This window comes from Haliotis rufescens, unplaced genomic scaffold (assembly GCF_023055435.1).
Source record: "Haliotis rufescens isolate VD_foot unplaced genomic scaffold, xgHalRufe1.0.p SCAF_8, whole genome shotgun sequence".
NCBI classification, from domain to species: domain Eukaryota; kingdom Metazoa; phylum Mollusca; class Gastropoda; order Lepetellida; family Haliotidae; genus Haliotis; species Haliotis rufescens.
The window spans coordinates 5,510,183-5,525,250 of NW_025964372.1; the positions used below are offsets into that span (position 1 = coordinate 5,510,183).

Here is a 15,068-nt window from a genome sequence, read left to right on the forward strand (position 1 = left end):
CTAGATTGTCTGGTCAAGACTTTATCATTTACAGACCGCCGCATTATAGCTGGAATATTTCTGAGTGTGGCATTAAACGACAAACAAACAAACAAACAATATATTTATATTTTGTACATCAAAAATATTCAAGCAAAATACCTGTAATTTGGATAAGTGAATATTTATAGGTTGTTTATAGTATCCTGCATATTTTATCACATGACACATTAGATTAACCCTAATATTCTCACTTCTGCAACTGACATGAAAAATATGTTTTTATTCTGTTTGACGTTTGGATAATAAATTTACTGAAATGGTTCATAATTTTCCATCGCACCATTGTTTGGCGTTCAGTATATTTAAGCTCAGTTACATTTATGATATCGGATATATGATTATTGAAATAATGGAAATAATTATTGAATATAGTGCAAATTAACGATTTATACAGGTTACTAATAGGGCTGGGAAGGGTAACTCGGGTACCCGGGTCGGGTGGGTACTGAGAAGGACCCGGGTACCCACAGGACTACCCTCGACCCATGGTTAGTCACGTGATATATTGTTTAATGACAAAACTGATCTGGAACTCCATGGTTACACCACAAGTCACTAATGTTCGCATTTCTTTCTATGCACCCATTCCTTCGGACTTTCCAGATGGTTGAATAAAGATATAACTTGAGTCAACTCCAGCGTATGCATGACCAGATTGTTTAATACACGTATCTAAATACGCTTTGCCAGGGCTATGGTAAAAAATATCCCAATCCGACATTTAGTAACACTCTTTTGAGACCTACAGTGGGTACCAGGTCGGGTCAGGTCGGGTCGGGTAATAGGGGAGTGGGTAAGCGGGTAGTAAATTTGGACTCGTAATAGTTCCTAATATGAAACGCATTCCACATTCAATCACGTAATTCATGTAAATTCAAGAAAATTTACAAATTTTATGTTTGTTTTGATCTTAACCTCCGTATGTTTAAAAATGCCAGGATAGTTTTATATATTAATGCATATTTTTTATCAGGAATAAATGTGAGAAATATTGGTTCATTCATCCCATGTTTAATGAAGCCTCGACTGTTTGAAAGCACACAAACACACCCTTTTTACAGCGCCTTATGCTAAAGTTAATCCAGCAGGCAGGGGTAAGAAGTGTGAAAGCAATACAGCAGGATATAGGTTAAATAAAAGTATGAGTCAAAATATGTTTCCTTAAAAAAACATTCCAACAAAGAAATGTTGTAGCAGATGATATCTTCTTTTCCCGGACAATATCACACATATTTGTAAAAAATTTCAGGGACAATTTTTTGTTGTTGATAAAAACACATTATGTACATCCGATTGGTAGGTAGGTACGAAGTTTCTGAAGCTTCTTTTTAACAGACTTCAATTCTTAAAATGTTTCCTGAATTCAAGGCATGTCTATATTTGCAGTTACCCAATAGGTTCTACTACACCAAATCAGAACCAGTTTGGACAGTGCGGTTTTCGTAGGGAGCCTTCAGTGTAGATCGAGAGATATCTGCAGGCTGTGATTGGAGGGTATTCTGTAAGATTTTTATGTCTTTCAAATGTACATCCATCCAGTTATTAAAACTGACCATGTTTTTCTTTATTTAGTACTGTCTTTTTCAACATGATGACTTATGCTGAATGTGACCACAGCTATTTTCAAGTAGGTGACATTTGGTGTGAAACTGGGGGTGGTGTGTTTAGCTTCCGGTACTCGGAAAAGGAGCTGACTAAGCTAGTCATTTTTATTTTTTTTATTGCTGCTCTAAGGCCAAACTGTGCACACACATACAGGTAATAGCTGTTGAATGCTTAGTTATTTAAAAAGAAATCATAACGTTACTATAGAAGTCTATGGGAAAACATTTGGTTGTGTGTAACCTGTAGGGTGCACATTTCAGTAATTCATACTTTACATGCTTTTCTGTTTATATTTCACCATGGATACACCATGGAGGCAAATTTAAAAATAATGACAGTGAAGTTGGGGACATTTTGGGTTGAATGGAGCATTTGGATGACCTGGAAATGAATGTTGCTTCGTATTGTGGTCAAACTCAGCACGAACCCCCCAGGGTACCTCTGTCCAATAAGCCCTCCTCCTGCCTTCTGAATTTGTTGAAACTGATGAATTTGACAACAAATTAGGATAAAGTCACCACTGCCACAACAATTTCTGCCTTATGTCAATCGCTGGCCAGTCAAGTTACGCGATGCCGTTATCTTGAGTATGAAGCATGTACACTGCTGACAGCAGAATATGTCACACATCCTCTTATTTACAGTAAACAATGTAGCATACCAATATATCTTTCTGTTAGGTGCTCTTGTGTGAATGAATGATGCTATTTTTCTATTAAGTTTCTTAAAACAGACTTATTTTTCACTCATATGACTTTCAAATAATTATTTTGTCCCCTCAAGAACTGACTCCTGGCTGTTATATCCAAACTGCTTTGCCATTTGATATTGTCTGAACACTTTTTTCAGCTTTTCGCATGCCTGATGTTGACTGGGGAGGTATATGTGCACTCATGCAGAAGAAGTAGGAGTTTCGACATCGAATTTGGCATTTGGAGAAGCTGATCCGAAGTCCGGTGTTGGCAGTGTGTGATCGACAACCCTTGTTTTGCCTCGCTGTGCTCTATTACCTTGTAGAAGTTGTGGAACTTGGACATGTAGGTACATTAAGTACATTTAAGAACCCCAGTCCACTTGAGGTTCCTCTGTTGCTCACTATCAAGTGCCATAATAAGATCACCCTCATGCACGAGACATTTCTAACAGTGCTCCCTTAATGCCACTGTGCAGTTTTTCAGTTTGCAAACATGAAATAAGGGCTATACACCAGTCCCAGAACCTGCTTAGATGCAAATAATATCCACTGGCTCTTTTGGAATGTAGCATTATGGTTCTGAAATCATCTGTAAAGAATGTGATAGTGTTTGACAATACTGAATTATCTCCCCTGTTTAGTAAAATGCATTGTATCTTTCATTCCCCTATAAACCCATAAATTATTGGAAAGAAACACTATTTTAAGCTGGCATTGCATGACACTGTATATTGTGAATAAAAAGAATTACATTTATGTCAGGATAAGCTGTACATTTTCAAAATTATATGGAATTGTAACTTTGTTTCATTGAAACTGGCAAATAACTGAAATAAGCAAGTTTAGCCACCTTGAAACATTAAACAGTAAGGATGTTTGATGTCCTGTGAGTATTTTAAGTCTTAACTAAACAAATCAATAGAGTTAAGTGTAATTTCCTTCCATTTGAGTGTTTAATTATATAAACAATGGATGGTGTAAGTTCGAGCAATCTCAAACAATATCAATCGCATCATGTCATGAGTGTCAAAACCATATTCCATGAATGAAGCAGACTCTGATATGTTCTGATGATGTCAGCAAAGTAAGGCAAACAACAGACCACTACTCAATTTTAAATATGGATTGTAACTGGTTTTGAGGTTTAAAGATTTGTTCAATTTTTTTAGTCGAAAAAATATTTTAGGGTGATATGATCTATGCAGCCTCAATCATTTATAGAATTGACCCTTGACCCCCTTCTTTTATGAAATATGAATTAACTCCCATGGTCAGTGCATGAAGGTAGAAACTTCTTTATTAATACAGAAATACCTTTTGTAAAACATTGATGAAGTGTACATCCTTAAACTCTCACAACTCTTTCTGTGCATCAAAACTATGTATTCTGGTGCCATATAGACATGCTGGATAGGAACAAGTAGGGAAGTTTAATCCAATTTCCATTTTTTTCTGAGAAGCTACATATATATATATACAATACATAAATCACAGATTTGACAAGTGCAAATATATTCTGATTTGTCTACAGGTTCTACTACACCAAATCAGAACCAGTTTGGACAGTGCGGTTTTCGTAGGGAGCCTTCAGTGTAGATCGAGAGATATCTGCAGGCTGTGATTGGAGGGTATTCTGTAAGATTTTTATGTCTTTCAAATGTACATCCATCCAGTTATTAAAACTGACCATGTTTTTCTTTATTTAGTACTGTCTTTTTCAACATGATGACTTATGCTGAATGTGACCACAGCTATTTTCAAGTAGGTGACATTTGGTGCGAAACTGGGGATGGTGTGTTTAGCTTCCGGTACTCGGAAAAGGAGCTGACTAAGCTAGTCATTTTTTTATTTTTTTATTGCTGCTCTAAGGCCAAACTGTGCACACACATACAGGTAATAGCTGTTGAATGCTTAGTTATTTAAAAAGAAATCATAACGTTACTATAGAAGTCTATGGGAAAACATTTGGTTGTGAGTAACCAATACTGATATTGATTCCTGCCAATTTCCTTCAGCACCTCATCCAATGATAAGGTTATGTCATTCCAAAACAAAGCAAAGGACTTTACAAGCTTTTTCCAAGCTGAAGTGTCCTTTGAGCTAAATTCTGTTTGGCCTGAAATGCTCAGTTATTAATGTTATTATCATGTCTCCATGTCAGAATGATAACTGAGTGAGTTGGGTTTAACTCCGCTTTTAACAGTATTACAGTTATATCGTGGTGTGTCAGCTTAATGTGGGAGGAAAGCCCAAAGTGATGCAGGTCTGAGATGTTTACCACTTCGGTGAAACCAACAAGTACAGGTATGGTGCTGACAAACCTAGAAACATAATCGGGGCGAACCAGGATTCGAACCCACAATCATAGGTTTCTGGCGTGCCCAAGGGACACAATTCTGCACAGTGAATTGCAATGCCTTAGACGACTGGGCCACCCGTGCCTCCGTCAGAATGATGAGATCTTATTGGTCCATGTGATCTTGATAAAACACTGTGTAACCTGCTTTGGAGGGTAATAAATTTTTCAGTGGGAGACTAAATCTCTTTTCCCCCACCAAGAGGAAGTCAGGCTGCATGTTGATATCTGAGAGGCAGAATAAATCCCTTATACCCTGCTTCAATACAAAAGGCTGCATGTTGATATCTGAGAGGCAGAATAAATCCCTTATACCCTGCTTCAATACTGCATGTTTTTCCAGGGTCAAAGGAAGTCACGTCACATAGAACAAATTATCAATTTTTCTATCAATTTTGAATTTGTGTTAATTCTTTTACAACGTCACAATAAAACATGTGGGTAAGATAACCTAACGCAGGATGCATAAAACCCCATGTACCCCTCGTGATCCTGCTACAACTTATATTGTTTTACAGGGTTCTTGGACAGCGACCCGCCTTCATTGGTCATCTCTGTGTTGTGTATGAAGACAGTGAAAGAAGCCAACATCTGGCACCATTATCACCAGGCTTCTCATCTCATCTTGCCATTAAAAAACCCATTAACCACTGAAATATGAAATCTGACCTTAATGCCAACAAAATGGAACCAATCTTTACTCTATTTCGTCATGGGTTTACCATGGAAATGGGCTTCATTGATTATCCAGGTGATTAGGTTAATATCTCATTGGAGGGTTGGATGGAAGGGGTAGTGTTGTCGGTTGTGTCAAGGAGAACTGCACGATGTGACTCGCAGCTCCTGGATGATCTTCCTGGATAGGGAGTTTGACCACCCAAACATTCCCACCCTAAACAGAAGCTGTGTCCATCTGTTCTGCTTACAAGGAAAAGTGAGACAGACATTATTTTTATCTCAAAACACTGAGAAGCCACAGACTCATTTTATCCCATTGGCTACAGTCTGCCTAGGCAGGGAGTACTTTCTTTGTTTGTTGTTTGTTATTCTATGACAGCCCTTTTAAATCAATGACTGATATTATGAGCATCATCAGGGTTGAACAACATTAAATCAACCAAGTCACTAAGCCTGAGTATATGACCATGTGACCAATGTTCCAACCAGCCTAGGTTGCTGGGGACCAATTCTCAACCAGAATCCCCACCAGGAGTACAAAACATCCAAGCATACACACAAAAAGCAGACCAGCTCTGACTTTCCGGTCTTGCCACAGACTTGCTCTCCTCCCATTGCAGTCACTAAGATGGTGTGTGCTGATTCTGTAGCCCATGTGCATGATGTAGCACAGTTACATTCTCTTCGGCAATTACTCAGGGTATAATGGATGACCAGACATCTTTTGACATTCTAGACCATGAGACCACAGATGCAGGTGACGAGGAGCATGAAATCAGCTGGCCAAGTTCTGTATCCTCTGTTAGTTCATTGATTGATGACCAGACATGTTCTGAAACTCCAGACTGTGGGAACCCAGATACAGTTGAAGTGAGAGATGAAATCAGTTGGCCAAGTTCTGTGTCCTCTGTTAGTTCATTGATTGATGACCAGATATGTTCTGAAACTCCAGACTGTGGGAACCCAGATACAGTTGAAGTGAGAGATGAAATCAGTTGGCCAAGTTCTGTGTCCTCTGTTAGTTCATTGATTGATGACCAGATATGTTCTGAAACTCCAGACTGTGGGAACCCAGATACAGTTGAAGTGAGAGATGAAATCAGCTGGCAAAGTTCTGTGTCCTCTGTTAGTTCATTGATTGATGACCAGATACGTTCTGAAACTCCAGACTGTGGGAACCCAGATACAGTTGAAGTGAGAAGTGAAATCAGCTGGCCAAGTTATGTGTCCTCTGTTAGTTCATTGATTGATGACCAGATATGTTCTGAAACTCCAGACTGTGGGAACCCAGATACAGTTGAAGTGAGAGGTGAAATCAGTTGGCCAAGTCTTGTATCCTCTCCAGACTGTGGGAACCCATTTAAGCCAGGTGAGGAAGGGGATGGACACGGAAATGAAAATCAAAGGAAACCTGCAGATCCAGAAAGGACAGACCCCAAGACTCTTGCAGAAACATCTCTAACAGGATTCACCAGCAGAAGCAGGGATCCAGACAGAACTCACCCAAAGGGAGTTGTACTTGACAATAATTCAGATAGTGGAATTGAAGATAGCAGAGATGGAGAATCAAGACAAAACAGATATAATTTGCAGCTGGATCCAGACATTACTGTCCCAAAATTGGTTATCCAAGTTGATGAATTAAATCATAATATTGCCATCAGCCGACATTTGACTTTAAGAAAGAATTCTTGTGATGCAGGCTTGACAAATGTCCCTGGGCGAGGTTCATCAACAGAAAGCAGCCAGTGTGACCAGAACCCATTTAAGCCAGGTGAGGAAGGGGATGGACACGGAAATGAAAATCAAAGGAAACCTGCAGATCCAGAAAGGACAGACCCCAAGACTCTTGCAGAAACATCTCTAACAGGATTCACCAGCAGAAGCAGGGATCCAGACAGAACTCACCCAAAGGGAGTTGTACTTGACAATAATTCAGATAGTGGAATTGAAGATAGCAGAGATGGAGAATCAAGACAAAACAGATATAATTTGCAGCTGGATCCAGACATTACTGTCCCAAAATTGGTTATCCAAGTTGATGAATTAAATCATAATATTGCCATCAGCCGACATTTGACTTTAAGAAAGGATTCTTGTGATGCAGGCTTGACAAATGTCCCTGGTCTGGATTCATCAACAGAGAGCAGCCAGTGTGACCAGAACACATTTAAGCCATGTGAGGAAGAGGATGGACACAGAAATGAAAATCAAAGGAAACCTGCAGATCCAGAAAGGACAGACCCCAAGACTCTTGCAGAAACATCTCTAACAGGATTCACCAGCAGAAGCAGGGATCCAGACAGAACTCACCCAAAGGGAGTTGTACATGACAATAATTCAGATAGTGGAATTGAAGATAGCAGAGATGGAGAATCAAGACAAAACAGATATAATTTGCAGCAGGATCCAGACAATACTGTCCCAAAAGTGGTAATTCAAGCTGATGAATTGAATCACAATATTGCCACCAGCCAACATTTGACATTAAAAAAAGACCCTAAAGTTGCAGAACAAGACCACACTTATTCTAAGACAATCATATCAGTCAAAGATTTTGACAGTGGACTTGAAGACAGTTTACAAAGACAACATGTTTACCTTAACAATCCAGATGAAACACATCCAAAAGTAGTCACTGGTGACTGTGACTCAGAATCAATGAGTGAAGTAAATACATCTGAAAAGGAAACAATTGAGCCCCACAGAACTTCAGCCAAACAGGACCAGACATGGGTTGATGGCCTAACAACAGAAAAGACCACTGGTTCATTTATATACAATTACCTTATTGACCAACCTGTGTCATATGGTCTAGAAGCCAACAGATGCTCTTACATCAATACGTTCAAAGGGGAAGACAGAGAAATATTAAAACAGAATGAAAATTGTTTGCAGGATCCTGACAATACCCGTCCAAAATCAGTTATACCAGTGCAACACGACAATGAGAATTGTCAATGTTTAATTCCTGTGTGTACTGATCCAAAGGAAACAATTCCTAAGGCAGCCATACAGGACCTATTATCAGAAGGAGAAAGTGATTCTGAAGATATTGCCTGTACAACAGAGTCTCTCTCCCCTGTTTTACCACAACCAGACCCATCTACAATCACATCTGGTCATTCAGCAACTGATAGTGGTATCACCACATACACTGTCTTAAACATGACAGACAGAATAGTGGAAATGTGTAGCTTACATAGACAGGCTTATGAAAGCAGAAATACAAGATGCAATGATAAGCATGCACTTGAACAAACTGAGGATCTTCTTCAGAATCTGCAGAAAACACTACCATCCTTAAGCCACAGATACTTGTCAACAATGCTGAAAAACCTTGCGCTGAGTGACACAATAGAAGCAGCACTACCATCCTCAAGCCTCAGATACTTGTCAACAATCTTGAAAAACCTCACGCTGGCTGACACAATAGAAGCATTTGATCTCAGACAACGCATGCAATTGCTGACTGAAGCAATTGGTTCTGAGTTTGGTAGAAACACTGTCCAGGGGTCACACAGAAGAGGGCTGGGTACAGAAGAAGGAAGACCAGATGTTGCTGAAGACAGCAGGCCTGGTGTTGCGGAAACACCGGTGCCATCTCGCTCCCAAAATGATGAAGGCTACATTCTGGATATGAAGCAAGTTTCTGACCGAGACTCTGCAACCCACAGAAGTTACTTTGATGAGAAAGAAAATGATGTGCATCTATTAAATCCAGACATCAAAACAGGATCTCAGGGCAAGTCCTGGTTTGATGCTGAGAATGACATTCCAAGCATGAATGATTTATCTGGAAAGGCCAAAGATGTAGCTGATAAGAGTAAGACTAAATATGTTTCTGAAAAACTATCGCGAGAAACTGATCCATCAAATGTTATTACTACAGAAGGACCAGACAGCAAGCTTGATCCTAGTGTTGACTCCAACAAAGGCAGAATCAGAGAACTAAAACATCCATATGAGTCTGCACCTGCTCAACAACCACACAGCCAATCGTTAGAGCAAGAATCAATTCAATCACACAACCAAGGTCAAAACACCTCGCCTTTGCCACAAACACAAGGTAGGCCTGATCTTTCCTTTGGTAAAGAGCTACTGCAGTTAGATGGTTCTGATGCAACACTTGGTAGGGAACAAACCGCAGATGTGCCTGGTCCGCCCCAAGAACAAGACACAGTTTACCAAAGGTACAGTTTACCTGCAAAACTACAAGACTACTACTACGAGAGATCAACAGCTGAAGAAATGTCAGAATCTGAACAAACTGGAGATGACACACATCCTCAGCACAGTGATCAAGAATTCACACATCCACATGGCCATGACAGTTACCAAATACCCACAAAACTACAAGAACATGATGCTTCAGAAAGGTCTTTGGATGACAGTTACCAAATACCCACAAAACTACAAGAACATGATGCTTCAGAAAGGTCTTTGGATGACAGTTACCAAATACCCACAAAACTACAAGAACATGATGCTTCAGAAAGGTCTTTGGATGACAGTTACCAAATACCCACAAAACTACAAGAACATGATCCTTTAGAAAGGTCTTTGGATTCTGGTCATGAAGAAATCACAGATATACCACAAATACCCTCAGTAAGTGCACCCATGCCATACTTCTGGGAAGATCTCTTCACTAATCTGACAGACAAAGTCAGTCAACAGCATGGCTCCTCTCAGTCTACTCAACTTGATCCTCCTGTACAACCATCAACTGAAGTTGAATCTGACCTACCAAGAACAAATATGTCTGAACCAGTAAATTTCAAAGAACTCTTCTCAGGGGTACCTGCCATAGACCATGCACAAGATTCACGTAGGGCCCAAAGTTACCCTGCTGACGTGCCAACGCCTGACAATCCATTCTATAATGCTGCAGATCTTTCAGGGCACACTGATGCCTCTGGACCAGGACCAGGAACAGGTGATGATGCATCATCGAAGAGCAAAGACTTCAAACAACACCATAAGGAAGAACTAAAAACAACTAAAATAATTTATAATGATCTTGAGATATCAGAAGTCAGAGGTACACAAAGATATATTAATGAAGAACCTCAAGACCGTACACACAGGCAACGATACAATGAAGGACTGTCATGGGACCCAGAAAGACAGGACATTTTAGACAACAGATCAGTCTCAGGGTCCAACAGAGACACTACAAGGAACTATCAATTTGAAGTTTATTTAAGGGTAAGTAGTTCATTTATTTCTGTATTTCATATCAGAAACTTCTAGTCATAGTAAATCACTTGTCAATGTTGTGTTAATTAAGTATGAAAGTCCTAGTGTCCTAGTCAGAGCCCAGATGCTAACAGGGAAAGATATAGAAGGTCCCGAGATTAAAACCTCAAGGGCCCCAGGAACACCCTTCATTTCAAACAGTGCAGCATCTGCTACCTGTGGTTGATGTACATAGTCCTTTACAGGCATCAGGGTAATCTGATGATGACATTAATAGCAAAGGCCTACTTGACCACGTCCTAGCCAGCACTTTATGTTCCACTAGGTTGAAGCAATTTAAACTTACATACCAACTTTCAATAATTCTAGGATGGAAAGGACTTGATACAAGAATCCAAACTAAGAACATTTGTGATTCCTGCCTCCATTGAAGAAGTGTCACATGGAGGTGAGGAAGAAGGAGGCAAGGAAGATGAAGATGAGGGGGACATCGAGGAGAAGGTGAAACAGAATGAGGAACTCTAGAGGACAATTCGGTGTCCTCTTCAAGACACGTTCATCCTCATCTCCTCTGACATTGGTCATAGCTGCCGTGAGGATCTGTGAACCGTGACACTGTGAACCAGGAGGATATAGTTGAGTCAGTCACAGCTTGTGGAACTGGAGACACCAGGTGTCTCAAACTTATTGAATACCTTGGGTGAGTGAACAACATGGTGCTCAAACAATCTGGCCATAAATGCTTGGACTTCCAAACAGACTCTCAAAAATCAACTTATAGAGGCTGCTTACCCTGTCTTAGAAATCTTATTTCATTTATTGATGTGAACATTGGCTATCGCAATCCTTCCTCCTTATATTCATTCGATTCAGACATGGTAGAGATACAAACAATATTTTATGACTATATTTTAGATAACAACCTGACTCCAGCAATATCCCAGTGGCTGGGGGGAGACACCAGAAATGGGCTTCACACATTGTACTCATGTGGGGAATCGAACCTGTGTCTTTGGCGTGACGAGTGAACGCTTTAACCACAGGGTACCCTATCGCACTTGAAGTCTTTAAGTTGTCACAATACATCAAAGTACTGATGTATTGAAAAATAAGGTGTCACAATATGTTCTGCAGTACTTTTCACATGTATTAATATTTGGCAATACTTCTACAGCTAATTATATATCTTCTATGTCTTAATGAAAAAACTTCATTTGTTCCAGGGTAGAACTTGTCCCCAGCAATCCATGCGTGTCATAAGAGGCGGCCCAACAGATCAGGTGGTCAGGCTCGCTGACTTGGTTGATTGAATGTCATCGTACCCCATCAGTGTGGATTGATGCTCGTGATGTCAATCACTGGATTGTCTGGTCCAGACTTCATTAGTACAGGTGGCTGTCATATAGCTGGAATATTGCTGAGTGTGACGTTAATCAACTAACACACACACAAACACACTGTTATTTCACTTGTGTGAGATATCAACAACAAAACTTCTGATGAATAATCAGTAAAATTTCATAAATATATATATACAGAGGTATCTCTCAAAACTGGACGGTCATCACAGGACCACAATTTTAGTACCAAAAGCTTATACATTCAGTAAAGCATTACTTGGAATTGTTTTGAAGCCATATTTGATTTAAATGATTGTAATGAGCAAATGATACTGATATTGTGGACAAATATTTTTTTAACATTTGACATTTTTTGAAGATTAAGTCATTTTGGCGGCCATCTTGGATTCAGTAAAATTTCATAAATATATATATACAGAGGTATCTCTCAAAACTGGACGGTCATCACAGGACCACAATCAAGGTCCCAAATTTACTACATTAATTAGGAGATAAACATACTGTGCTATCAATTAGATTTAACCGCACTAAACTGAATTTGGCATAGAGCATGCAGCATGAGATTTCAAATATTAATTTAACATGGTCGGAATCAAAATAGCGCTGTATATGCTCAATCAGTTTGTTGACACTGTAATACTTCACTCGAACATATGACAGGTATTGAAAGCATATAAGCATGGCACCTTGGTAAGCTACCAAGTTGCCATGCTTATGTGATTTCAATGCCTGTCATATGTTCGAGTGAAGTATTATGTTGTAAACAACAGATTGAGAATATAGAGCACCATATTTTGTTTGAAGACTGTTGTCAGTGATTCCCTACTTCAGATCAACAGCCCACTCAAAACACTGGACTCAACCCAGGCCGCTTCACTCAATATATTTGCAAACACCAAAGAGTTCATGTTATATTTAGTCAGGGTAGAAGGGAGAAAAACATAGTGTTTTCAAAGTAGAGCCAGGTTACCTGTAGATTTAACTGCGCTAAATTCAACATTTGAAACCTCAAGCTAAGCGTTCTGTTCCAAATTCATTTTAGCGCGGTTAAATCTACAGGCAACCTAGCAGTACTTTGAAAACACTGTATGTTTATCTCCTGATTGACTGTTTTCTGATGTTGATGTTTCGAATTGTATATACAATCTCATTAAAATCAGATATTAGTTCTCACTACAAGATCTGAGGACATCCCATTACAGGTCATGTCAGAACGACCTTCAGTGAACTTTGACCAACCAATGAAATGACTAACAAAAAGTCAACATTAGCCAATCAGAAAGCAGCTTTCTTGAGCAATATAGAACTAGTTTCAAACTGTCGAATCCCCTTCTAGACTATGCTTGATATAAACTTTGACACAGATCTCTATTTAAAATTTGAAAACCATACAAAAGAATATTTTGGAATGTCAAACAGGTAGCAAGGCTTGTATGGCAGTATTTCCCACGGTCTATGCTTTCATTCAAATGTTTATCCCACACAACGACCGTCAGTCGGTGATTTTGAAAACAATCAGTTGTAAAGCCCTTAGCTGTCATACAGAACACCCAGTGTTAACCTTTTTGAGGTTGCATGATCTAAACACATTTCAACTGTCGCTTTCCGGATCTGGTAAGGGACACTCTGATTGGTCAGACAAAAAGTCATTCTGACGAGACCCGTAATGGGATGTCCTCAGATCTTTTATTAGCGGTAGCGAGAACTAAGATCTGATTATAATGAGACAATCTAATGCTTCAGTTCCATGTAAATAAATTTGTACACATTGTTCAAGTTGTCTCTTGTTCCACCTGGTAAACATCCCGAAACATTGTAATGTTAGTTCTCTACACTGTTGTCAGGAGTCCGTGTTTCCTGCAGTCTCAGCGTTAGAAATTGGCACTAGTCCTGTAGTCCTTACCAAACTGCCCAATAGTAAAGGTATCCTAAGGACTACTAGAAATTGGCCCATTTTAAGGGTTTTGCCACATGTTATCATTATAATGACTAGTGGACAAAAACTGTTAGTTTCTAACCCTGCAGACTTGATTTAACGTTGCATTCAAGATTATTGTAGTTACATAGCACTCATATTGGTATTACAAAGATGGGGATATCCCCAGCCCCTGTTGCAGAATTTATGACAAAATTAAATCTAAACAAACCCTAACCTTTTTCAACCGAAGTGGAACTTGTCATAGAAATTGTAAAAAAAAGAAGAGTTTGCCACTGACTTGGCCAAGTCTCCTGCCCAGCAAATGAAGTGTATATTATGTCAACAACAGTGAAATTTGATCACACAAACACATACATTTGAAAATATTCAAAATTTTGTAAGGAGTAAAAGGCAGAAGGGGAGCATCTACTTGACGTAAATGCAAAATATCCTGAAGAAACAGAATATAATGCTGCAAAACACAATTTCTATGAAGTTCAAGAAACAAATGAAACCTTCTCCACAAAAACATGATGGAAGTACAAACTGACAAACCCAGTTACTACATTTACTACTGAATTCATTAGGGTGGGAGAAAGAAAAAACATTATCAGTCACAGTTTGACTCGTAATAATATCTACATGGAATATTTGTTAAGAAACATAAATAGTTTGTGATATGTGACTATGGTCATTACCAGTTCAAACCCAAGAGTGAGTGAGTGAGTATGGTTTTACGCCGCTTTTAACAATATTCCAGCAATATCACGGCAGGGGACACCAGAAATGGGCTTCACACATTGTACCCATGTCGGGAATCGAACCCGGGTCTTCGGCGTGACGAGCGAACACTTTAACCACAAGGCTACCCGACCACCCATCAAACATAAGATGTTGCTTTGGACATAGTAGATTAAATGCAAAATATTAAGATTAAAAAAGTTCAGTTCATTACCACATTGATTAACATACAAAGAAATAATGATAGTCACTTTAATATACTACACCTATTCCGTCACACCCCACACAAGATGATGGTCAGTGTTTGGAACTGGAAAGACTCCTGTTGAGATGGGCTCATTACAGAAGATCAGGTCTAGTGTACCCCCAAGAGTGTGGGTTGGTTTGCTGATATACTGGGCGAATGTAAACTGCTCCATGAGGTTGGATAGTGCATTGTTGTCACAGACAGACTGGTCCATATTGAAGTCG

The 15,068-nt window shown here is 39.4% G+C and overlaps 2 protein-coding genes across 8 annotated transcripts in view; one reads left to right on the plus strand and one right to left on the minus strand.

The window, feature by feature from the left end:
• Positions 1-15,068, minus strand: part of LOC124119939 (anaphase-promoting complex subunit 5-like) — a 136,100-nt gene that overhangs the window by 83,437 nt on the left and 37,595 nt on the right. The gene's annotated exons all lie outside the window — the stretch shown is intronic.
• Positions 666-13,714, plus strand: LOC124119936. 5 transcript variants are annotated; one of them, XM_048389925.1, is made up of 4 exons: positions 666-1,543; positions 5,216-9,874; positions 9,935-10,586; positions 10,947-13,714. In XM_048389925.1, the coding sequence occupies exons 2-4, from the start codon at positions 6,081-6,083 to the stop codon at positions 11,100-11,102; spliced, it is 4,602 nt and encodes a 1,533-aa protein (XP_048245882.1). In that variant the 5' UTR covers positions 666-1,543; positions 5,216-6,080; the 3' UTR covers positions 11,103-13,714. The 5 variants fall into 5 exon arrangements, with proteins under 5 accessions (XP_048245882.1, XP_048245883.1, XP_046338574.2 ...); XM_048389926.1 differs by having other exon boundaries at positions 5,216-9,754; XM_046482618.2 differs by having other exon boundaries at positions 5,216-7,734; positions 7,894-10,586.

Coding starts and splice junctions, on each gene's coding strand:
- LOC124119936 (XM_046482616.2), top strand. CDS start 6,081: ATGGATGACCAGACATCTTTTGACATTCTAGACCATGAGACCACAGAT. Junction 10,587..10,946: donor AATTTGAAGTTTATTTAAGG/GTAAGTAGTTCA, acceptor CAATAATTCTAG/GATGGAAAGGACTTGATACA.